General features: G+C 45.9%; 1 protein-coding gene across 1 annotated transcript; it reads right to left on the bottom strand.

Annotated features, from left to right (window-relative positions):
* Positions 1-1,633: 1,633 nt before the first annotated feature.
* Positions 1,634-26,430, bottom strand: LOC149366000 (metal cation symporter ZIP14-like). The gene is made up of 9 exons (XM_089547478.1): positions 25,725-26,430; positions 18,235-18,406; positions 16,995-17,164; positions 16,141-16,266; positions 14,064-14,195; positions 12,335-12,530; positions 10,958-11,145; positions 10,324-10,380; positions 1,634-8,887 (listed from the first exon to the last, which is right to left on the bottom strand). The coding sequence occupies exons 1-9, from the start codon at positions 26,196-26,198 to the stop codon at positions 8,693-8,695; spliced, it is 1,710 nt and encodes a 569-aa protein (XP_089403604.1). The 5' UTR covers positions 26,199-26,430; the 3' UTR covers positions 1,634-8,692.

The following is a 26,430-nucleotide window of genomic DNA, read 5'->3' as shown; positions in this document are numbered from 1 at the left end:
ACGGCAGTTTTATGTTAGCCGCCGCACACAAAGGTGGGATAAGGTGGCCTAACACACTGCTAAGACCGAATGGATCGGGCAAGCGCTATTGCACCTCAAGTATCCGGAGACGCGGAGCGCGTTGCCAAGAGCGAAAAAAGATCATCAGCTGGACGCGGCGGCTCGTAAAGCACCAAACAATTACGCACGCTAATCAGTAGATGCGAGGGTTTCGAGGAGCGGCACGACATGAACGGTGCGTTGAATCTGCAGCGCGTACTCGACTTCTTAAAGCACGCGTGCGTGTGTGATAGTGGTGCTGCACCCGCGGCCGTTCGAACTCATGCGAGTCCAACCACATGCTCCGGCCGGCGAAGATGTGTATAGAATAGACACCTTTAGCACACCGTGTACCATGTTACCGCCTCTGTTACCGGAGTACCGGGAGCCTACGCGCAGCCAATGCGCATGCGCAGATCTTCACGACGCCAGATGGCACCAGGTGCCCAGCAGCTGCGCGCCCTCCTGCAGCATCGGGACTATAATCGCGACCAATCAGCGCGTGCTCACCGGCGGTGGGCGGGATCCCGGTACTCCGATAACGGTAACACGGTATGCTAAAGGTGTCCAGTATTGCACTACGCTTCTAACCTCGGCTGTGCTTCACCCTCAACTGGGCTGAGTAGATCCAGTCCCATTCCCCGTACCTGTCTCCCACTTTAATACACGCGGAGTTGGTACCCCGCCGCCACGTGCAGCGTAGCTTCGTGCTTCGCGTTCGCCGCGGCATTCTCCACTTTCTCTCTCAAAGCACTCGCTATGAGTCTGTTGATCCATTCGCTACGTGCCATCGCGGTAGAGAGGGGCGAAAGCGCGGCGCGAAACGCCCGCCATTTCGTTATGGGCCCACCAGCGGGGACCGTCCCCGCCGCGGACGCCATCTATCGGCGCGCCGCAGAACTACACGTGTGTCCAAAAACACCTTCCGAAGAGGGCACATATCAACTCGCTCAGTAACTGCATTGTTATGAAAACCTGAGCCAAATAATACACACAGCAGAGAACCCACAATCACGCGCGAACATTGGCGAGCCCTTCCTGGAGACTTTTTTATGCTCGCACCCTCCTCCGTCGCTCGTAACTGCGTATACAAGTTGAGAGGTGGCTATTGGTTAGATTCTTTCAGACGTCAGGCAGTTACCATGGCCGCAGCCAATAAGTAGCGTAGCTCCGAAAGGTCAGGAAGCTCCACCCCCAGAGGTGGGGACAGCAGAGGAGTGCAGACCTTCCACCGTGCAAAAAGTGACGAGAGGAAAGGGAAAGGCGCGCAGAAGCTGATATTCAAATTTTGACGACAGATAGCTCAGCTTCAACAAAGCACATTAAAAAAAATTCTTCCTGGACAATACTCAAGAATCAGAGCGCTTTAACATCCCAGGCATACCGTAACTTTATTAGAGCCCCTTTAACAGTTTTGTGAAACTTGAAGACAGTCCGGGCGCGCCATCCGATTTCGACAGCAATCCATCACATGAACAGTGCCACCGAGTCCGGCCGCTGCAAAATTTTTAACAAATACTGCAGATTGCAACACTTGATCAGATATGTAATAACGGCGCTAAGTGCTTGAAAAAAAGAAGACAAAGAAACCATATCACAGCATGAATGTTTTATTGCTAAGTGGTCAAAAGTGTCCACTCCACAAGAACACAGTTCAATGATATGTCTGTGCCTCTACACAACCCTCTAACTGGCAGGAGATGCCAGAAACCAATGTATCGGAAGGGGTGGGGGAGGCAACAGCCGAGAGCAATCTGTATCATGGCAAGCTGCACACAATGTGTGCCTGGCAGTTGGAAATACGTAGAAAATCTGTGCCCAAGTCTTGGGTAACAAACATAAACAAGTGAGCACGTGGATGTTACACCTGAAACAAAAACCCCACCTTTTCCGTTCTTCACGTCCAACAATGCACTATACACTTCTACGACGCAAGATAAGCCAGGCAGGTGTGACCAGCTGGCTTCTCTAAGACAGTACATAAGTCCTGAATAAGCACAGATGGCCCAATGGAAATGACGACCTTGAAGTACAAAACAAGTAACTGAGGCATAGTTATGCAACAATTACTGGCAATATCACAGGGGCTACTGCTCCAGCATGTTGCTCTGTTTAATTCAACTGCTTACATGATCAAGAGGCACATGGTTACACATTTTAGCACTAAAGTGATAAGTGGAAAAAAAAGACTTTGCCAAGGAATGTCAACATACACAACGACAAAAAGGCTAATTTCGAAACCATACAGCATATAACAAGAAAAAGAGCCAAATGCCACTAAGACAGAACCAGCTGCACATACCAACAAATATGGTATATAATGGCTCATTCTATGTACACTTCAGGCACAAAGTCATGTAAGGCACATACAGAAATGCTACCACAGGGAATGGCAGTCATTCACAGTGATTGGAGGAATATGTATTCTTCGTGCAAGAGCTGCAATTTGTCATTTAGTCATGAGCCACACGTGCTGCTGTGAAGCTACCACTCTTTGGAGCAAAAGCTCTAAATGACAACTCTCAGAGGGCTGCTCTGATACTACCGTACTTCGTATTATAATGAATGCATCCCCTACTGTGACTGTTAAAACGTAAATTTTTTTTCGTACTAAATGCATCTATATTGTATGGTACGTAGTGCGCTGATAATGAAAGTGGATGCTACTAAATGCATCTATACTGTATGGTACGTAGTGCGCTGATGATGAAAGCGAATGCTAGCATGTGCACTTTTTTGAACAGCGATACAATTATGCAATACTATGAAGTGCCATGTGTTGAATACCAAGAATACTATACCCCACCTTACAGGACAAACAGCCATTAAGAATGTTTCATAAGGAATCCAAGAACCAATAGAAACCATGTGTGGTCACAAGGATTTCCCTGCTCTATCTGCAAAATCAGCATTTTGTAACTTGTTGCAGTTAGGTTTCATGCAGAATGCTGTGAGCTATGCTAGAGTGAACGCTAGCTGTGGTCTCTTTAGACAGCATTATGGGCTGCTAAGCAGGTTATATGTGCGGTTTTAAGATAAAAATCGATGGCTGTGCTCTCAAGCATAGAAAATGTGCTGAAAAATGCCTTGTTTTATTCTGAAGGTGAGTCGCACAGGATATAGTGTTTATTCTATTAGTCTACTCTCTGCTCTATAGTTATCGCTTCAAATTTTTTCTGAACGATTTACTTCTCGTAATGAACATGCCCCTCAAATTCCCTGAGATTCCCAGGAAAAAAAGTATGTTCATTATGCAAGTAAATATAGTATGAAAATCAGCAGTTGCAAAATTAAGAGTTTTTCCCATAAACTTCATGGATGCTTTTTCAACTTCGCTCCAATATTCATCAACTTAGCAATCAAGGTACCACACTAAGAGCCTGAAAACATGCCAAGTGCGTAATTAATTGCGCAGGTTTTGGATACATCACGTCGATGTACAGTTGAATCTCGTTATAATGAAACGGTTTATAACGAAATAATGGATGTAACAAAGGAACGATGATTCCCCCTGGAAGCTTGGTCAACGCAGGCTATAACGAAGTTACGACTATAAACAAGTAATCACCGGGCCCTTCAACTTCATTATAACAAGGTTCAACTGTACAACCTTCTACAACTAATTGACCGCACAGTGTTTAAAACAGTTAAGTTAAACAGTTAAAATGAAATTAACTTGGGCAGCAGCCAACACATGCTCAGGAAGCAAAAAAAAATGGCAACAAGGCATCCCAATTAGCCGAATGAGAACACAATTGACCACTGACATGAATGGCAGGCAGAATGGCCAAAGGAATGAATAAACACAAACTCAGAACAAGAAGTTACTATGAAAACAAAACAAAGAACACATTGATTACTCGCAAGGAAGGTTCAAGAAACAATAAGAAGAATAACCATGAAATATTAATAAAACTTACATCAATCTCAACAACGTTCAAAATGCAGAATGTCATGATCCATCTTTGGTGTTCTCTCTGGTTACAAGTAACGAAAAAAAAAGAATACTTGAAAAACAATACTTCATTTTCTAAGTCAAATGCAGCAAGGCAAGTGGCTTCATGCAGACCCCTTTAGTAAATCCAGCTGTTATTCTCAACTTCAAAATGCAACGTTTTCCCCGAAACCACGTCACTTGTTAGTAATCTCTGCCTACAGGTGGTGCAATTATTCAGCACACTCCGGACTAGACTACAAAAAAGTACTGTGCAGTCTTCAAAACCCAAACCCTTAAGCGCCCTGGATATGAATGCTTTGCTAAGGCTTTCTTGAAAAACTGCCAATGCTAAGACTACTCAACCTACAGCCTATTTTACAAGAACTGCTGCCTAAACTGCATTATCTCCTTGTCCACCAGTTACAAATTAATTCAGCCACAAGAAAAAACTGGAAGCTATTAAGATGTACTAGATGGTGAAATATGTATTCAAATAATAACTGGCACTCCCGCACTTTTAAATCTACATAAATGTTAAAGATTTGGGGGGGTCCTCTGGCTTGCCTGACTGAAGAGCTCTGAACTGGCTACATGTTTCACAAAATCGAGAGGCATTAATTTGAAATGGATAACTCGAAGAAAGATAACTTGCATCACTTACGTGGTACAAAGTAGCTGCAACCTTGAAACTGCTTAACAGACACAATGTACAAGATGAACCCTGAGTCATTTATCTTCAATGGTGTTCAACTTGAAACGTAGATGCACACTGAGTACTTGCAGCAGATGTGGATGCAATATGAAAACTTGTTAGATGCCATTCGACATTGACTGTCAGGGGTCCCATTACGGGGATCAAAAGGCGCAGCACACATTAGCTCCTCTCAGTAGCAACTAATAAAAGTCACAAGAATGAGTGCACCATGCTAGCCCTCTCAATACAAGCGATGATGCTTTGGTCACTTCAGTGATAGTTTTAGTCGGTGATAGTGCCACACCAGAGGCTGCCAAAACTACTCACAAGAGTGCATTCGTGTTCCCTTACACCTGCTGCTTAGACACAGCATTCACCAGGCTTCCTCCAAAAAAGGCAAATCCACTAAGTACAATCAAACAGAACACAAAACTAGGATAAATGAGTATAAACGCGTTCGACACCCATACAGCAACATCTGTAACAAGAACAATTCATCAAAATGAAACTGCCTTGGCATCTCTTGACTAGCTTGGCAACGCCAACCTGGCCTGTATTCATGAACCTTAAGAGAGCTCTACAAAACGTGGACACAGCACGAAATGATTCACCAGTAGCCCGGCATATTGGAAAACAGCGCGAGTTGGCCACTCACTCCCATCTACTCCGCTCTCTTCCTATCATTTTCCTTTCCATGGTTTGATCTGCCGTCTCCAATTAAATTTCGAGCCTTTTCGTTAACCCCTAAACCCACCAGATGAGTACGAGCAAGACAGCTGCTTTCCTCTTCAGGAATATGGGTAAGCTGCATTTCATGACCCGAGGTTGCCGGCCAAACGCACTCCACTTCATTCCTATCTTCCTTAGTAATGCGAGAGCATTAGATGGCTATGCTGACGCCAGAAGTCGGTCCCCTGTGACGTCATCAGCCATGTGATGTCATGAGACATTAGCATACCTAGATGGGAATCAAACCCAGGACTCGTGAGACGTTAGAATACCTAGGTGGGAATCGAATCCAGGCCACTGGCGTGCAAGATGACGTGACAGGATGATGCAAAATTCACAGAGTGATGACATCACACCCAAGCTGAGCCACAATCGTGCGAGATAACATGACAAGATGATGCAAAATTTAGAGTGAGAGTGATAGTTACACCCGAGCTGAGTCAAAATTCACAATCGCTGCCACGAGCAGTTTCCCCGTCAGAAGAAAGTGGTCCTGAGCTCTGTCAACAAAACAAGAGTGGCACTGTTTTGAGCAAATACTGATAGCAGTGACTCTTTGGATGAAGATTAACGTTTGCGTGCTGCCAGAAATTGTCCAACACCTCATGGAAAACCGTTTTTTTTCAGGAAAGGAAATGGCGCAGTCTCTGTCTCCAATATCTCAGTGGATACCTGAACTGCTGACACCTGAACCACTGCCCTAAGGGAAGGAATAAGGGAGGAAGTGAAAGAAGAAAGGAAAAAAAGAGGTGCTGTAGTGGAGGTCTCTGGATAATTTCAACCACCTGAGGATAACCTGCACATAATTGGTTTTTTGAGGAAAGGAGGAAGGTGGGAGTGAAAGAAGAAAGGAAGAAAGAGGTGCCCTAGTGGAGGTCTCTGGAATAATTTCAACCACCTGGGGATCTTTAAAGTGCCCCGACAACACGCAGCACATGGCCGCCTTTTGCTGCGCTGTGGTCAGATTAGAGCCCTGGTCACTCAGGCTCAGTAGCTGAGCGCCGTAACCACTGAGCCACTGCCCACACCCCATGTGTTTATGCATCTTGCAGCCACACTCCTTATTCTCAGAAACTCAAGAAATAAAAAAAAAATGCAAGCCAATTTCTGCTGTGTTTTTGAGTACAACAGATGGAACGTGAAGAAAAAGTTCTAATATAGTTATCAATGTGCTGTTATTTCATGCTAGCTGCAAGTCTGAAACAAAAAAAGATGCTTCTTTTTTGCGGAAAAAAATATTATCTCGAGCTTGAAAAAAAGTTCTTGTAATACTGGCACTAAATTGGTCATTGCTCCTGGCAGAAAAAGCGTTAAATGTCATCATCATTAGTTTGACTACACCCACTGCAGGACATAGTCAGGCCAATGATGATGATGATGGAAATATGGAAATCCAGAAATTTGGAAGTTGGAACCCGCCATTGTTTGCCATGTCACCAGATCAAGTGCCACAGTGCACTTGACATCAAAATGCTGCATTTCTCGTATGTTCTTTACATCTTTACTAATGCCTGCTTCACAGCTGAGACTGAACGAAAGGTACGTGGAAAGAACCTTGATCAAAGAGGGACTTGGCCACCAAACCTGCGGAGCCCTGAGAAGGAAACTCCAGATGTACTTCTATGCACATGTAAAGTAATGAAATTTTAATTTTACGCTTTCCTCTACGTCTTGTTTCCTTCCGATGAAGTTCCGGCGAGCGGGTACCGCCTTGAGGCTGGATATTTTTTTTACCAATTCGGGCCAAAAAGGTTTTTCAACTCTTTGGAGGGCCATTCTTCCTTACCTCAAGGCGGTAGGTGCCTGGTTACAATGCTATTGTAGATGGCGCTACAAGTCTCAATGCGAGATGTGCTGTTTTCTAGTTGCTGCCACAGATGGCGCTGTGATCTCAGGGTGGTAGCAGACCCCACGAAATCTTGAAATGTGATGAGCCTAACGCTTTTAAAAAACTTTGGCTACAAAAAGGACGATGCTTTGTTCTTGTTCAGAGGAAGTGGGCATGTAATACAGAGAGCAGATAACTAAATCATGGATTATAAAATAGCAAACGCACATCCCACTTCACCCGGCATTCTTACTTGGGAATAAGCCACTCATTTACAACTTTATAAACTTCTTTTTCGAGATATTGGCAACCTTCAATCACTTCAGCTGGGTTTCTACCAGCAGCTAATATTTAAACTCATACTTGTTAACTTGTGATTTAGATCTTAAAGCTACCTCATATGACATTGTCTTTGGTGCATCATGGTCTCAGTATCGGTCATAACTATGCAGCACCCACAAATGTTTCCATAGGTATACAACCAACCAGCTTGAACACAAGGTTTACTTAGTAGCCGCTATGTCAATAGCCTCAAGCTGCTACTGCTGGCCAAACATGACAGTTATCGCTCAAAGGTCGCCTTACCTTGTATCAAAAATTTGCACCATACAAACGAATGAACAAATTTCAAGATTGAACGAAGGTTGGATACAAGCAGTATGCATACAATACTTTGGATAGATTAATAAAGGCTCTTTGCACTGCGGTCCCATAAAAAACCTTATAGACATGGCAAAAAAAACGATGTGAGCTGGTTGACAGGATACCATATGTTTCATTATCTTCCAAAGCAAATGTATGTAGTACATAAAATAAATACAATGGTCAACAATACAAAATTTCTTCAAATTAATACATTTGTACAATCTGCAAACGCTTTCAAACTTGCACAGTGATGATGTCACATCACACTGTCAAGAAATGTTTCTTGCCTGACACTTGCCAACTGGCTTCCTAATACCAGGACACTTAGTGAAAAGGCCCTTCAGGCAATGAAAGCGCTAACACATAATCTCACCACTTAAGTTGCCGTTTATGTAACAAACTTCTACATAACTATGTGTTATTTCTATACAATTGATATAATTGATATATAACTGCCTAAAACAAGTTGCTGCTAGCCTGGTTCATGCACCACAAATCAGGTTGAGCCCTCCAGCAAAAAAATTTCAAATGAGCACTAAGCCTAAAGTTGCTACTGGCCCAATTCTTAACACTGCTAACCAGGCTGACAACTGCGACAAGAGTTGAAAATACTATGAGCTACGCCTAAACAAACTTCCAACTGGCCTGGTTCCCAAGTCCCAAACCAAGTTGGACAACGACAGAAAAAGGCTGCACAATTCGTGGTCCTCAATTGGTGTACGCAGTCTTCGCACTTGGGCTCAGCAGATTTCAACTGAAACCCACACATGCACAGTCTCAATGCACCCCCCCCCCCTCCCCCCGGGACATTTCGGACAGTTCACATGCCCATTCCCCCAAAAACAGCCTTGGCGTCGTCGCGAATGCCGCCGCTGTACGAGGAAGCAGCCACACTCATGCCTTGTGGTAGACTGGAGAAGTACTCAAAGTTTATCTTTTCGCTGTACTTGGCCATCACAAACAGCAAGGCCACTCCGACCCCAATGCCAACGTTCTGCAGCAGGAACAGTTTCACCTGCGACACAAGAAAGAAGTACATCTTTATGTGCTCTTCATTACTTTTCACCACTGCGATATTTTGTTTCGCACCTATATCGTGTTTTTCTCCCTTCCCCTCCCCCTTTGCCAACCGTGATGCATGAACACTAGGCTCTTGAGTGTTTGGAGGACATCCTGTCTAGCGGTAGTTGGGTGCAACTAAGTTTATGAAGTGACGGCATGGAAAAAAAAGGCGCATGTCCTAATTAAATGACGACTTTCCTAGCACTCGAGTTAGCATTAATTTCGATGCCACAGTCACACAACAAAAGGTTTGCTTTGGTTTACCGAGTTTAGCGTCCCAAAGCTACGAGGGATGTCGTAGTGGAGGGCTCCAGATAATTTCGACCACCTGGGGTTCTTTAACGTTTCACTCACATTACACAGTACACGGACCTCTAGCATTTAGCCTTCATCGAAATGCGACCCCCACAGCCGGGGTCAAACCCGCATCTTTCAATTCAGCAGCCGAGCACCATAACCACTCGGTCACCGCAGCGGCTCACACAACAAAAGGCGGCGCTTTACTCCCCCAAGGCAAGCTAAGGGATGTGAGAAACACCGAAATGCAGAGCAGTTCAGATAACTTCGCATGACCTGCAATCCTTTAGCGTGCACTACAATCTCTGCGCACAAACATCCACAGTGAAACGCAACTGCTGAGGCCAGTCCGGGTCACAGCTGCATTCTAGTACCAAATCCATTGTTTTTGCGTGTGAAGAAACCACGACTGCTTTCTTCTTTGTGCGGTACTTAATTGTGCAATTAAGCGACATATTAGAGAGCCAAATCTCATCAAACTCCAGGCTTGCACTCCACATGAGGGGCAATCGATTAATATATCAGTTATTTATTTGCATTGGTATCAGTTACCACAGACAGCTACAGATATTGATTGATTTTGAGATTGATTGTTTCATTTCGAGGACCTCGCAGCAGGAGGCACAACTTTTCTGTAAAGATCAACTCAGCTGACAGAAACAACGAAACTATTCTCTTGCTCTTGAACTTGCTTTTGAGCTAAGCTGTTCCCGTTCAGATAAGCTGTTCCCGTTGAGATAAGCTGTCGATCAAGCTACAATTCTAGCTAAGAAGCTACAATTGTCGAAAGCCGTCACGAGGACATACCCCAACATAGCATCCTATTGTACTTCTACGTGTTATGTCTCCTCCTGGCACCCTTTAACCATCATGACTGCTCATGACTCGCATCACGACTCATGAACCATCATGACTCTCTAACCATTACGACTCTACAACAAGAGAGAGCGGTTGCTACATGCAACTTGACCAGAACATTCTCAAGCTGGATTGAAGCACTGATAACAGCATGACATGAGAAAGCAAACAGATTACAAGCAAGATAAGCACATCCAGCAGTCATAACAAGAAACTGTATTGGCTGAAACTCACGGTGGCGACCAGTCCCTCCTTGCTGGACGCCTCCAAGGCCTCGTTCAGCTCTCCCATCTAAGAAAAAACAAAAGGAGTTTTTTTTTGTTGTTTTTACAGAAGCTTTGAAAGGGTGAGCTTCTGCAACTGTGCAAACATTATTCACAATCAATTTGTGTTCGTTTCTTTAGTTTAGGCTACCTAACAAGCCTGTCACAAACTTCGGCACTCTTTGTTAAAAAGGCAATAATGTTGATTACAAGGCAAGACTGTTCTGAAGGGCAGCCTTTGCCCACAGCCTTTTTCCATCATTTAAACCAAATTAATTGAAACCAAGAAAACAATTACTCATTAGCGTCCGCCTGAGTGATTAACATCCGCCCATGCTTAACAGGCATAGCAAGTGGGTTTGAGCCTGTAAGCAAGGCAAACTAATCTTCGAGTGAAAAGATGGGAGAAAGATGGGCAGCTTTCCTCTGTTGCCATATATCTGCACTTGGCATCTAATAAACAGAACAATTACAGAATTATTCCCCGGATTTAAAAGCCTCCCCAGATTTAAAACCGAATTTAAAATTTACCTCCGGGAATTCCCTGAAACGCTAACAAAAACTGGGCAAAGCTCATCTAAAATGATGAAGCAAGTTGCTGTTACCATGGCGACCAGGGAGATGTACAGGAACATGCCGGCGGCCAGGGCAAAGATGTGGGGCGCCCCCTCCGTGAGGTCGCCCACCAGAATGCCCACACCCAGCCCCAGGAAGCACGTGAGCGCCGACAGGAAGTTGTACGACACGGCCTGACGCGTGCTCATGCCCGCGCTCAGCAGCACCGCAAAGTCACCTGCACGCAGCGCACCTTCAGCTGAAGACCATACATCGGTTGCATTTTTCTTATCTTGGCAGAGAAAGATAAACGTCAGCCACAATGCAGACAAGTGGCTAGACAATGTCAAGACCTCTTGGAAGAAATGCTGGTGGTGCTTCCTGTTGACAGATAGACGAAGCACACAGTGCTCAAGCTTTGTCTCAACAACAGCAGCATCCTCTTTTCTTTATTTTTTTAACGTGATGGGTTCATACTTTTTTTTCTAACCTTCATTCTAACTTGTCCTATTTCTATCCTTTTCTATTTCAATCACTTAACTTATATTCTATTTTCTAACTTCTCTTTCAATGCTTTAGCATTAGAACCCCATTATCGCAAAAGTGCCTGGCATTGGTGTGTGAAGCCTAGGTGGAGAGGAGGCAAAGTGAAGAGAGGGAAGAGGGAGAGCGGGTGTGAGTCGATGGGTGGTGAGAGCAAAACCGGAAGTGAGGTTGAGAGGGAGGGAGTGAGGGGGCGGGAGGAAAGTGGAGAGGAAAAGTGGGAGGCAATGGGCAGTGATAGGGAAATGAGGGGTGGAGAAAGTAGCGGGGGGGGGGGTATGTAAGGCCTGATGGTAGGTGGGGATATGGCATGTTACAGGGTGATTGATGGACTGGTTCACTCCACTTGCCACCGCCCCTGGGGAACACTAATGCTCACACGTACTCTGCCACAAGAACTGCACTGATCGTACGCGACTCTTTTATCTTACCCACAAACTTACCTACCTCCTCACCTTGTCTTATCTTACCTTACCTACAAAACAGCCGCAACAGTGAGACAGTGTTCTGCAAGTTTCAGCTATGCACAGCAACCGGGAAAAGTCTACTCTTTTGAAGTAAAGTGGCAGATGTTGATTGCCAACAGAAAGCCAAGACAATAAGGATCTAAAGTCTCCTTATGTTTATGCGCCTTGAAAGCTACGAAGGGACAAATCAGTGAAGTGGATTGAAAATAACTTTCAGCACTGGCATGTGTAATTCATATCTACTCTTACAGCATCAAGCATAGACAATGACACAAGATGATGTCTACGCTTGGCACTGCACGAGTAGATATGAACTGCCAACTGACTCGCATCAGCACGATAGTTCACTACACCAGCCGTGATCCACAAAGCGCATGTACACGGTCCTCGCAATGCATGTACAGCATCTCAACCTACCCAGTTCGTGGGGAAACTCCTCGCACACAACTGCCACCGAAATGCTCGCTCCAGCCAGGAGGCTCTCAGAGAAGGCTGCCCCAATGGAGAGGCCGTCGATGAAGTTGTGCATGCCGTCGCCGAAGATGATCATCCATGCGACGGCAGCTATGCCGTCACCTGCTTTGATCCCATGGTCATGGTTGTGGGCGGGAGCCTGCAACAAAAAGCAGTTGCGATGAAGGAGATTTTGAATATGGCACGCAGCTGAAACACACTATGACAGAAGGCCTTGAGGAGAAAAAAAAAGTCCTTAAGGCAGAAGTTAGCCATTCAAAAGTTCAATCAGAAAGGAACAGATCAGTGACAGTTCAAGAGCTCAAAAAGTCAGTCTCACAAGCTTTGTGCGCAACACAGAGGATTGCAACGATGACTAACATGCATATGCACAGATGACACACCTCCTATACCAGCCAACATTTGGTACTTCAGCACTTGAGATCACAGAAAACAAAAAATAAAAGAAGCCACGTGAGAAAGCCACGATTTTCTTTTTGCCTTTAAAATTAATCCCCTTCTTAAAAAACACATCTCGTCATTCAGTCACCCCTGCAATATCAGAGTGCAGTGTGAGTGCAGCCTCGTCAAAATGGCAAGACGTGCGGAAGTATGGTTATTCAGTTCGAAATATGAAACATGTATACATAAAGACAGTCACATTTTGAGTGCTATGTGCATTCACATCACATCACTGTTTTCCCAAGAAAAATGCTCCAACAGCAGGTTGAGTTTAATAAAGTGAAGGTAGTGTTTCTCAACACACAGCACACCAGACCCCCAAGCATGACTAGACAATCTGACCATAAGTGCCACAACCTAGACAGCATCAACAGCCTTGCTGACAAATCTCTTGTGGCTCACATCCAATTAGATAGCACTGTCTTTGGACAGCAGGTAATCGTGGGGAGTTCAAGGCTATCACATAGAGCCACATGGCTTACCACTTCACAGACACCTATATGCGGCCAGAACACGTTTGTTCGCAAATGGAAACAGTCAGGGCCCAGCCGGTTTCATCGTCTTCGCTCAAGTTCTTGTTCCGTGAGCTTGTCCTGGCCCGTTTATTAAAGCTGTTCCTTCGTAAGTCTACCAGTTGTCGGTGACAGTTTTAGTGGAGGTGCTGGAGGCGCTGGGCATCCTAGCCCATGCACCCTATGCACCACACCTCCTACTGTGAGCTAGCATGGCTCAACCTGTATCAAGGCTAGCCATGTACCATATAAAGTAGTCCAACCTCATGGTGGCGCCAATAAAGCGGTTAGCTGTGTAGCAATACGTACAAGTCTTCCACCTGAATGGCACTTAAGTCTAGTTTTTTTTAAGATCACATTATGCTTCTTTGGCTGATTTAGGAGCACTCTACAACACCAGCAATCATCCTTTGAGTTCTCGTCTTTTTGTGCTTTCACCTCGTTATGCTGTTTCCTTAAGCACAACATGCTAAAATGCCAACACATCTTTCCCCTACAGGGAACGCTACCTAACAGACAAATGACAGAGTTAAAGCATTAAACCATAGAGGCCTGGGAGCCACAAGAATGCACATAAGGAGGGTACAAGCAACACAAACAGGCACAAACAGGCTGCTTTGCATTCTTACCACATGTGTGTCCAGGCTTTTGCAACAGAGCAATATTTCCCTAACCTTAAACAGACTAGCCCGCAATCAATCTCTCCAAAAGGCACTCACCTGCAGGGGCTGTGGTTCGACCACAGCAAGGTTGTTCTTGATGGCTGGTGGGTCCCCTGAGGCCAGCTCCAGGACACAGCCGTTGGTCAGCGCACGCCCAAACGAGGTCTCTGACTTGTCATCACTCCTTCTCTGTGGAGAGATGCGGCAGAGTTTCACAGAGGAGTTCGCGAAAAAATTCGGGGCTCATGTGGCAACTCCAGCTCATCAATAGGCATATGCATGCATATGCATATTAATGTTACTATGTTAATGAATTGTTGAATAGACTTCCAAACGAAGTGTTCACAGCCATTTCACTGAATGCATAACATGACTACTGAGAACTTTTCAAGGTTTCTTGAGGTTCAAGGCCTGGACATATGAAACATGATGACAGCTTTTGTTCGAAAATTCCACAATGTTCCTGCCCCAATGGCTGAACCATTGGAGCATTCGTCTGATCCCAGCAACAGCGTGCTGGTCCTGAAGACACCACATACTCAGAGCCTGTGCTGCACACCTCCATCCAAGTGAAGTTATAGCTATGAGGGGGAAGGAATTTTACTGATAGCCGTACTAAAATAATCAAAGGCTACTAGGGGCAAAGAATGCTGCTGACAGCCAAGCCGAAATCAGCTGACTGCCTGTTGTAGTGGTGTCTCCTGGCCACCTGTTGCTGTTATGTCTACCGACACATGGGCTTCTCATCTTCACGTCCTTCGGCTATATGCTCTCAAGCCAACAACAAACACTGCTCTTTTTCCCGGCAATGCAGTCTCATGTGACAACTTCCACAGCTCTGCTAATGCTACTTTTTGCCGAGCCCTAGCGGCTGAGCCACAGAGCATTCGTCTCGTCCGACTCAGCCATGGTCTGAACATTACGTCGTGCTGACGCTGTCTCACGTGCTAACAGCCAGTGGTGTGGCCAGGAACTCTGAACAGTTCCAAACTGTGCTTAAATATCGCAGTGATCTATTCAGAAAGTCTGCAGCAAATTCTTTTGTTCCTTATTTGAACTGCATAGCCAACAAGCCCTTGCAGGCTTTGCCTGGCTCGCAATGCTCTGCATTTCGATTTTCTGTCGGCGATAAACGTTATTATTATTAGGGGCGTGCGAATATGAAATTCTTCGAATACGAATCGAATACGAATACTTGGCTCCGAATATCGAATCGAATATCAAATAATCAAGGCTATAGACGCATTTAACCACTATAAAACCTTTTTTTGAGCACCCAAGAACATCACAGTTCAAATATCAGTGATGAAATGAGCACAAAAGGTGTGTGTGGCTGCACAAAAACTATCCAAGTCTCGAACATTGTTTTAGAAGAGTGGAAATATCATAGAAGATGGCTGGTACACGGCATTGATCAAGGCTAGCTTGCCATAAGCACAAAAACGCGTTGCTGGGATGAACATAAAGGGTTGTCGTGAAGGAAAACCGGCTGCTCCACATGGTCAGGCAGAAGTAGTTCCCTTCTAGCTAAAACGACTTCTCCAGCCACAGAAAATGCCCTCTCAATTGGCACTGAACTGGCTCGTATTGCTAGGTATTTTGTGCACAGCTCTGACTATACCAGCTTCGCAGGTATAGCCACAAAGAAGCTCACCAGCGCAGTCAGCTACAGCATGGCCCTTGGAGGAAGGAATGTGCATTGCTCTGGGCGCCGCCTTGTTGTTATGTCTCTGTCAATAGGGCTTGCGGACCGAAATAAACGCCGGTGCTCACAATGAATATTCGTCTGATACGAATATTCGCGTCGGGTCGAATATTCGAGACAACACGAATACTTGGATTTCGAATCGAATTCGAATACTAAAAATGTAATATTCGAATTATATTCGAAAATTTCGAATATTCGCACACCCCTAATTATTATCATTACTATTCTTGCAGCACTTGCCAAACAAGGGTGCTTATTTCACCGCTGTGCATTTCAGTTCATAAATGTTGAAGGCATTTCCAAGTCACGCAACCTTCAAGAACTCCTCCAACGTGCCACATACACCCAATCAACAAGCATCTGAAAAGACTTTGGGGTGACAGTGGCACACACAGGTGCAAAGCAGAGCGGGAAGGGTCCTCTCACCTGACGGTAGTCAGCAATGAAGCGCATCACCTTGTCGCTGAGGTAGAACAGGTACACACCCACAAAAACTATCAGGGACTTCCACAGGTAGTCGTGTTCTTGGTCTTGGCCCAGCAGATTGAATGCCTGCAGGACAAGCAACCACATACGTCCCAGTCAGCAAGCACCTCCTTCAATGCTCCTTCCCGCCATGTTGCTGGCGGTCACAGTAGTACCAGGAGTAGTAAGAAAAGCTTTGTTGGCCACAAATTTTTCTTCTAATGCTACTATACTATAGTCCCCATGAACACGGCTCGGAGAGGATAACGACAAAGATAACACTACAATTACAAGCCAGACAATGTAAGATTCAAAGTGTAAATTATTTTGTGACATTTACATGGTTGAATTAATGCAAAGCAAGAAAATACGAACATGTAGCAAACACTATGCATCTACGTACACATCCAGGTCATAAGCTTGAAGTACAAAGCAAATCTGTTAACAGTTAGGCTCACTTTATTCAGGAAGATGTGCTAGTATATGGTCAGCCAGCAGCATTAGAAAGATTGACTCATAAGTTCCAAAGATACAGTGTGATACGTTGGGCTTTCGCTAATTCTAAAGTTTCTTAACATCAACTTCCAGTTCATTTAAACCGACGCTTTAATTCAAACTCCGCATAGTTCGAGCAAACTTTCAGTGCCCTTTGAGCTCAAATAATGAAGAGCAGACCCCTTGAGTTGTACCCCGCTTGACCGTACAGAACTTTGTTGGACACCGCTGGACCTTGTTAGAGCCTATACCACCCTACCGGGGCACAAAGCAGCACACACGCACACTTGCCAAGAGCCGAGCGAGGCCCAGCGGCCCACCTGTGGAATGAGGTGAAAGACAGCGCTGCCTAGTAGGGAGCCGACGGCCAGGCCCTCGAACACCATGAGCAGCCGATGGTAGAGGGCGTGGCTCAGGAAAGGCACTATCACCAGGCCAGCCAGGGAGCAGCAGCTGATCACCAGCACAGACAGCATGCCAAAGCCCCACACTGCAGAGCAGGCAGATATGGCCACGCGTGACTATGTAGCAGCCACACCTGGCAGGGCCTTACAACACAACAGTCGCTGTGTCGCACAACACAGCACCTTGTTCTCGCTCCGTCCTGTGTTAGTGCTGTTCCCAACACAACAGTGCCAGCCAGGTTTGTAACTTCATCAATTTCAGTGCTGTGCATACCACATCGTTAGGTTTCGCGTTCCACGCAAACTATAGTTGGATACAACTCAAGAATAAAGCGACAAATGTCTCACAAAGGAGGCCCTTCAACAAGCGACATCAACATATTGTCCTGACGCTGTGGTCAACTTCCCTGCACATGCCACAGCCGTTAGCATGTGCATGCTTGCAGGTGCAAGATGCCTTCTTTGCCATTTGCTTCTTAGTTTTCTCTCTACCAGTTTCATGCATTCTTTGCAAGGCACGTTTGCTTTCTCTACTTTACTTTTTGAGCTCACATACATGTCAGTTACTTGTTGCAGTCGTAGGCAGTTTAGTAGCCTGCCAAGGTCACATAGGATACTGAACCCGTAGATTGTGTTATAGGCCTCCTCCACGTCGAAAAAGGCGTACAAATGAAACTGTACCTTCATTTAAGCCACTCGAAATGCGTGCTGGCGGCGGCCAGCCGGTGCTGTGACAAGCAAAGGCGAAGTCAAAGTTTGGACTAGTCAGTGAAAATTCATAATGGCGGAAACCAGCACAAAGTGGACGAGACACAAAAGAAAACATTGACAGACAATTACAACAGTCGGCAACGCAAAGCTTGAGCGCAGCTCTTCACACACTACCTGCCCTGGCAGGTGGCATGTTCAAGCTGCTAGCCACCCTCCAGGATCTTCCCGTGGCAACTATCTTCCACGTTTCGCTCTGCTATTTCGACAACCGGTTACGCCGACCGACTATGACGCAGAACGCAGGAACGGGCGCCTAAGAGCCGGGCTCTAAGAAGAAGACTCCACGATGCGTGTGGTGCCTTCTTTCTTCTTTCGTGTCTCGTCCAATTCGTGCCGTTTCTTCGCCAGCGTGACACACAAGGGTCGTGGGGCACGGTGCGCTCACCCTGAGCCGGTGTGGGCCGCGTCTTGCCCCGTGGGGTGGTGGGGGCGGCAAAGTCACACGACTGGTGCTGCATCTGGAAGAGCAGCACGGGGCAGAGGCGGACCAGCGCCTCGGCCATGCTGCTCTCAGCTGCCTCCGGAAAGAGCCGCAGCAGCTCGCCCACTGGAAGGCACTGCACACGGGTGGGGAGAAAGAGCCAGTGATAATCTGTCAATAAGAAGCAACCAAAATCTTTCCCAGCTCAACTGGTTTATGGAACAATTCCCAGCTGGTTCCAGTTGGAACCAACTGGGTTCCTGGTTCCAGTTTGAACCAACTGGAACCCAGTTGGTTCCAGCTGGAACCAGCTGGGAATTGTTCCATAAACCAGTTGAGCTGGGAAAGATTTTCGAAAGGCCAGACATTCGTTGTGACAACCTGTTGTTAAATGGGGCAGGTTCAATGACCCCGCCCCCTTGAGACGGGCGTTCTAAGCCGGCTAAGTCCCAAATAATCACGCACTAAATAGGCAGACTATGCAAGGAGTTCTGGGACTTAATCACGCACTAAATAGGCAGACTATGCAAGGAGTTCGGACAGGGAACAACAAATCTGTCTGGTTGACAATGAGGGCACCTGACATGGATAGCAGAGGCATGCTGTCATCTGAAGCAAATAAATAACCAGCTAGTGACTAGGTCGCCACTACCTCTACAAGGAATTTGATGCATCAAGCTAAACACATGCTGTTGTTCATAGCTTGGCTTGGCTTATGGGGTTTAACGTCCCAAAGCGACTAAGGCTATGAGAGACGTCGTAGTGGAGGGCTCCGGAAATTTCGACCACCTGGGGTTCTTTAACGTGCACTGACATCGCACAGTACACGGGCCTCTAGAATTTGTCCTCCAAAGAAATTCCAGCCGCCGCGGTCGGGATCGAACCCGCGTCTTTCGGGTCAGCAGCCGAGCACCATAACCGCTGAGCCACCGCGGCGGCTGTTCATAGCAATGCTCCATATAGTGATTGTTTAACTCTGATAATGTCTGTAATGGATCCATCACTAGCCATAGCGGCTAAGGATCTAGATGACTACGCAGCAATTTCTGTAACAATTTTTGCATGGATAAACGTTCTGATTCTAGGGGAAGACATGTTCGGAATTCTAATGATTTGTCTGCCTAGTGGTTTGGGCATCTGCCTCACATGTGGGAGGTTCGGGGTTCGATCCCCGGTGCCGCCGGGTACCCACTGGTGACACAATCGGTACCAGCTTTCCCTTGGCCTGGCGCTCAGCTTTTCTGGGGTGAAATGCTTGGAATATGGGTCTCTGGCCCCACCTTACGTAAAAAAAAAGGGGGGGGGGGGCCACAATGGGCTTTATGAAACATGTTTATGTTTCATTTAAAATGTTCAATTTTAGAACCCAGTGTACAATTCAATTCTTATATATTTAATCAGGACCACTGAAAAATGTTCCTATTCTTTACCTCCTCCAGGGGTGTTTACAAACTAGTAGATGATGACTGTTTCAGGAAGCTAACTGGAGTGAACTAATAAACAAACTTTCCCTTCCTCTAATATGCAATGACTTAATTAGAACGTGCAAATGCACCGCAAATGCACAATGTATTCTGAGGCTGGCATTTTCCTGCCTTCTCTCAAGTTGTAGCTGTGTTTCAAGTTTTATGGCGGACGCCGTAGTGAAGGGCTCCGGAAATTTCGACCACCTGGGGTTTTTAACGCGCACTCACATCGCACAGTACACGAGCCTCTAGAATTTCGCCTCTATAGAAATTCCACCGCCGCGGCCGGGATCGAACCCACGTCTTTCGGGTCAGCAGTCGAGTGCCATAACCACTGAGCCACCGCGGCGGCTTTGTAGGAGTGTTTGTTTCTTAACAAGCCCAACAGATCAGCAGCTTTTAACAGGTGCAAAATAAGTGAAACAAGCTAAGCTGACACATCCTAATCCATTTATGAGCATGGAAAAAACTAAACTGACACATCCTAATCCATTTATGAGCATGGAAAAAACTAAACTGACACATCCTAATCCATTTATGAGCATGGAAAGCCTTTTTGAGGAAAGGAAGAATATCCCATAATGTATCGCCACAGGCGTAACCAAATCGATCTAATGGTCTACAGCCGTGAGCCATGGTTGCTAGTTAGACAGCTCCCGTAGACACATCAAGACCCATTTCGAGTCGACTACACATTCCGCATGTCACACTTGCTTAAAACAAAACCTCTCCCGCGACACCATGAACACTGCTTGACGTCAGCACACACTAGTCAGGACTGACATGTTACGCCTGCACGAGACAGGCATTTCCTGACGCCCACACATGCTCACAACCTCATTCACTTTCCCTTTGTTGGTTTGGCAAGTTTCACCACTGAAAAACCCAACGCAACGACAACTGCCCGACACAGTGCAAACGCAGATGCCGAGGATGAAACTGTCACTGCAGTACGAGTCAGAAACTAAACTCGGCAAAAGGTGCCTCAATGGTACACGTACCTAATACTGCATCACTAACAGGGGCATCTGTGACTGCAATTACTGCCTACAAACACTACTGGTTTGTTGGCACTGAACCCTGACAGATAGAAAGGCAGCTAAGTTGGTCCAGTTGGTTTTTAATCTAGAAAAGAAGAGGAACTCCGCAGCTGTCTACCCCTCAACTCACTTGCGTCCAACTTTTTCCCGCCTTGTCTTGACGGAGAGGACACATCCGGTACATACAGAGATTTAAGAAACACAAAGCACAATGGTGATGCCTACTGGGCCTATCCGACATAAACCGAATGCAGGTGCTACTTGCCAAAAATGTAAAACTTCAAAGTGCAGAGGGAGGTGACGACAGCTGCTTCTAAGAACACAAAATGCCAGCTGAAGAAACTACGCTTATGCTGACGTTAAGGGAGGTTGACGTGTTTGCGTCAATGCCTTTCTCAGTGTCCTGTCCTTTCCACGTTGTCTACGCCACAAAATGAAGAATTATCTTGCCCAAACTCGCACGATGTTAACGAAACAAAACTGAAAAAAGGCAGACAATTTGTCTTCTTTGCTACAGTTGACATATCGCACGTTCGGCTGCAAAAATTATACCTTGCTACGGCCCAAAACACAATTTTTTACCAAACAGCAGACAAGCACCATCATCAAGCGAGGCAGTACGTAGGCCAAGTGGTACCTCTACTAAAATTCATGCACAGACATTTCACGCCTAATGTTCACGTTCATGCAAAGTATCCATGAAAAAGGGAAAGCATATGCCTGGTTTGACTGCATCAATTAAACAGGCACGTACCCTTTGCAGAGCAGATTAAGTTACACCTTCCCTCAGTCACTTAAACACTTATCAGTGTCGCTAAGCTAACAGGAAAACCTGGACCAATGGTTGCTTGTTTTTTTTTTTCCTCATTATAAATACGATGCAACCATAGAATGGCACCTGACAAGAACATCAGCACAAAAGGCTGTGAATGAAAAACACGTGCAGCACAAACTGTCACAGAATATGGGTCAAACACAAAGAGATAGGAAGATATGGGCACCATATTGAGAAAAAAGCAAAAAATACAGTCTCCCACCATAACTCTTTCCCCCCCCATCTACCAAAAATAAAGCTTGCCTGCAGCTTGCGTACGCATCCCGCACAGCCATTTCACAAAGAGGTAGGCACCACGACAGCTACATTTTTCACTTTGTACAACATCATTAATTTCAGGCTAAGCGGATGCTGGCTCTACCCCTCAGGCTTGGGAGCTAAAATTAGCATCAAAAAAGAAAAGCTCAGCTCTTCGGTGGATACAATAAAGGAAAATTCTGCAAGCTGTGAAGGGGTGCTTTTATCTCAAGCGCTCCAAAATGTTCAGTTCCAAACATGAAAAAATAAATGCAATGATGTACTGCTTCTACGGTGGTTACCAGGGTTTGCATACGCGCACCACACAAAATGCAAGCGAATTTGAGAATGGACTGCACAACACCAGCACCTACATCTCTGGGGGTGTGTGTAGGGCCTGATTATGCATGCGGTACACGTGTGATCTTCCATGACAATAAAGGGTTGGTTGGTTTGGTTTAATGGGGTTTAACGTCCCAAAACGACTCAGGCTATGGGGGACACTGTAGTATGAAAAATAAACTTTCAAATGTGGGCATTCACTCTGCATCCGATTTCTTGCCCGCTCTGAGGCCATGTCTTGAAAAAAGCACTTATATGCACCTTCGGCAGTGAATGCGCACCACCATCTCATGAAAAGAAATCATTTTCTTCTTTTCTACAGCGCAGATAACAGCCAAACTTGGTGAAAAGTTTCTTTATTAAATAAGGAATCCAAAGCAACACAACTCTAAAAACTTTTTTTTTTGTGAAAATCACGATTTTAGCCACTGCAGGTGGCAGGTGGCCATCTGCAGGTGGCAGGTGGCCATCTCAAATGCAGCCACCGGCCTAGATGTCAAACTTAGGTTGTTCTTCCCAAGTAATGCAAGAAGGAACAGCTCCCGCAAGCTTCAATTCTGCACAAATAGTTCTTCAGAAAGCCGCATATTTTGCATGCAGGTCTGCTGTTGTCTCAGCTACTTTCTTTTTAGTCATTTTTACCACCTAGCAGGTGGAAGCTTCACACAGACACTGATGCCACCAATGGACAGTTCTCACCTCTATGGCCTTTCTAAAGCTGTAGTATTAAAATTTGTAGAGCTACGCTTACCAGCTAAGCGTATTAATCAGCTAAAGCTGTTACAGCTCTGGTTTACCCATTTAGCCTAGCAATCTAAATTGTCAGCCATAAAGAGAAAGCCTAGACGTGCCAATGCGAATCAGCGAAATCTGATCTGGACACCCGTCACCTCCCACCCTCTCCTTCTGCTGCCCTAAATGTCAGAGGGATATCTCGTTTCTCCACTCTGTCACCTGCCAACTGCGGCAGGTGCCAGGCGGCGAAATGGAATTTAAATGAACTGAATGAAGTTAGATTAAGTTAGTTCACCAAGTAATTAAGGCATTATGGCTGACACTGTAGATTCCACAGTAGAATGCAGGGCTTTATGGCTAGAAACAAAACTATATCTTTCGCTGCAATAATGTCCTATTTACAGCCAAAATATACAGACAAAAAATGTCTTCGGTAATGGAGGTTCACAGTTAAGAGGTTCTTGGGCAGTAACATCAAAGTTAGGTAGCGAAACACATTCTTTCCTTAGCGAAAACAAGTAACACCAGCTAAGAATGTATAAAGGCTGCAAAACAGCTAGATTATTTTGACTACGTTTTTCTCACACTGCACAGACACAGAGCAGAAAAACTCTTCAGCTTGCCTTCTGAAATAAAAGCTGAATCTGTATTTTACGCGCAACATGGTGAAAACTTGGCTAGAAATGCATCAGTGGGATGAAGTAAGCTTTAAAAGCAGTTTATTCCAAAAATACTCTAACACCTAAAGTGCCAGGCTGGTCAAACTGAGGAAAACAATTTAAACTTGAGCATTATCTATAGTATCCTCAGAAAAAGAATAAAGAGGTGGCATTTCTTGGCTTGAAAGACTGAATCATTCAGCTGCTAAGTTTGCCTCTTGAAACTGATAAGTCACGGATAAAACAGATGCAAGGTCACTCAGCTACTGTGTCACTGCCATAACCACAAGGTCACCTATCGAGGCCCACTGATGAAAGTAGTGGATCGACGCGGCCCTCACTGACGCACCTCCCCTGCCCACTCCGATAGCGATGTCTGCGTGTAAATCCCAGACACCAGCTACGCCCATGCTTGAAAACAAAGATAACAGCCTCTTGTGATGCCTGCTTCAGCAAATAGAGTGCTGAGATTAGGAAGCCACTCAACCGACCGTGCACGGTGAGGGAAACACGTGTGATGGGGATGACAGACCACGCGGGGAGCATTATCATCATCCGAGATGCAAACTCTCGGCAATGTAATAAGTACCACCTGAACTGCAGACAGCCACAAGGCCAAGGCATCCTGTGCTACCGATATACCTCTAAGTATTACACATAAGCCACTGCAGAACATCACATTTTTTGACTGTTCTATTTCTAGGTCAGCCAAAAATAGCCTATCAGCCTGCAAAGTACATCAAGTAAGTTAACTGGCAAACAAACAAAGCCTTGACGGTGGTGCGTTCAACCTTTCATGATAGTAGTTTACTCACCGAGACGCTGGCCTGAGACATGTGTTACTCCCAAGGAGAGGACTGAAGTGAAGCAGGGACTTGGGTTTATTTTGACTGTCTACACTCAGAAGGAGGGTGTCATTTTGGTTACTTTACTCCCACAGAAGGAGGGTGTCATTTTGGTTACTTTACTCCCATACCTCGAGGTATGGGAGTAAAGTAACCAAAATGACACCCTCCTTCTGAGTGTAGACAGTCAAAATAAACCCAAGTCCCTGCTTCACTTCAGTCCTCTCCTTGGGAGTAACACATGCCTCAGGCCAGTGTCTTACGTGAAAAAAGCCTGAGTATGTCCCTGCAAGTCAATGGAATTAATTTCTTAGCACGTAAGTTATGTTTCTGTTGTGAGGTAAGTGAATAAACATCAACCATAAAACCTACACAAGGCAAGCAACACAAAAAGGTGTATGGGACAGCATTGGTTAAAGTTTTCAGCTACACCTTTGTGTTCTTAGCCTTCCACTACTTTTTTTCATTCAGTCGTGTACTACCTGGCCCAATTCGCCAACCAGAAGAAACCAGAACTGGTTCAGTTTAGCCGATGGCCTCGAGTCACAAGTTTTAATAACAAAAGCTACAACAGTGTGTGTCATGCATGGTGCTAAATTTAAAAAAATAATAAAGCAATGATTACTCTCTGCAATGTTCAGGTTTTTTATCCGAAGCATTAAAGACGTTTCGCCTGAAAAAAAAAATTACAAAACAGTCCCACACATTTGGATAGTCAGTGCTAGCCGCCGAGGTAACCCATCACACGGAAGCACTGAGCGAACCAGGAGAAATGAGGACACAATCACCTTTCATTAAAGCACAGTGCAAGGAATTAAGTCCACGCCTGACAATAGATACTCGGAAAAACCCGAGGATGCGGGCTATTGCCGCCAGGACTAAGCGACAGGAAAAACAGCGAAACATGAGACACATCGACGCAGAACGAAACCATTTCCTCCGTCAGGGGAGCAAGCTCCACTTTCTCACTTCCTTGCGCCTAGAACTTGCAAGATCGAGATAAAAAATTTCCTACTGGACTTCGTTTTCATATGCAGCGCTCTTCACCAGACACAAGAACCAGAGAGAATGTGACACTTTTTTTTTCTCCATCAAACGTAAAAAGCAATGGTGACGCGTACGCACTGGGGAAAATTCTTTTCTTTTGTTGTTGTTTTTTTTTTTTTTTTGGGGGGGGGGGGGGTTGGTATTTTATAGCCACTTGTGCGCGCGCATTAGGAAACCGTAGGTATACAGAACGATGCTCGAGCACGAGGGACACTGGAAGCGCTCATTTGACAAGGTCGACAACTCACCTCAGCACCCTCGTCGCAAAGTGCGCTACCATTGAAAGGCGGCGAGCAGTTCACCGCCTCGAAACGGTGGGACAGTCTTGACGACCGGAGAGCGTTGAGTAACGACGCCAGCGCATCACTCACGTTGCCCGGTGCTTTGAAAAACGGTTTGTATCGATGCAGTGCGAGTTCGGCAAGTTTTGTGATGTCTTCGAGATCAGCGGCGTGGGCAGGTTGCGGGCAGTAGCACAACAGCAGCAGTAGAGCGAACGGCGAACACCACCAAGCACGAAGCCAGTTAGAAGCGCGAACGTTGCTCATGTTGGCGTCGATCGGAAGTCTGTGCCGCCCACGCCGTGGCTGTGAAAAACACGTCTCAACACCGAGCACACCAGGGTCGCGCGAGGTCCGCCCGCAGGCCACAGTCGCTGAGTAGGCTGTTGTGCTGCGCCGATCCACGGTCACAAGCGAAGACGCGGGTATATTCGAGCTCATGTCGACTTTTGAAAGCCGCCCGCGCTGACCGCTCCACACGTTACATGCGTGGACCCGCGTTTACGGCCGGAAAACACGCACCGCTACTCACTTACGTGCGCCGTCAGCACTGTAGACGAGCATACCCGCGCAGCCCGCGCACGCTTGGCATTGAACAAACTCAATGCCTGCCGCGTCAGCGTTGAGCCAGTCGCACACAGCCGCGCATGCAGCCGAGCCGCCGAGCGCAGAC

Source organism: Amblyomma mixtum, chromosome 1 (genome assembly GCF_055824585.1).
Source record: "Amblyomma mixtum isolate Tamu chromosome 1, ASM5582458v1, whole genome shotgun sequence".
Taxonomy (NCBI): domain Eukaryota; kingdom Metazoa; phylum Arthropoda; class Arachnida; order Ixodida; family Ixodidae; genus Amblyomma; species Amblyomma mixtum.
Note: the sequence above shows the minus strand (reverse complement) of the source record. Positions and strands in the feature narration are given on the sequence as shown.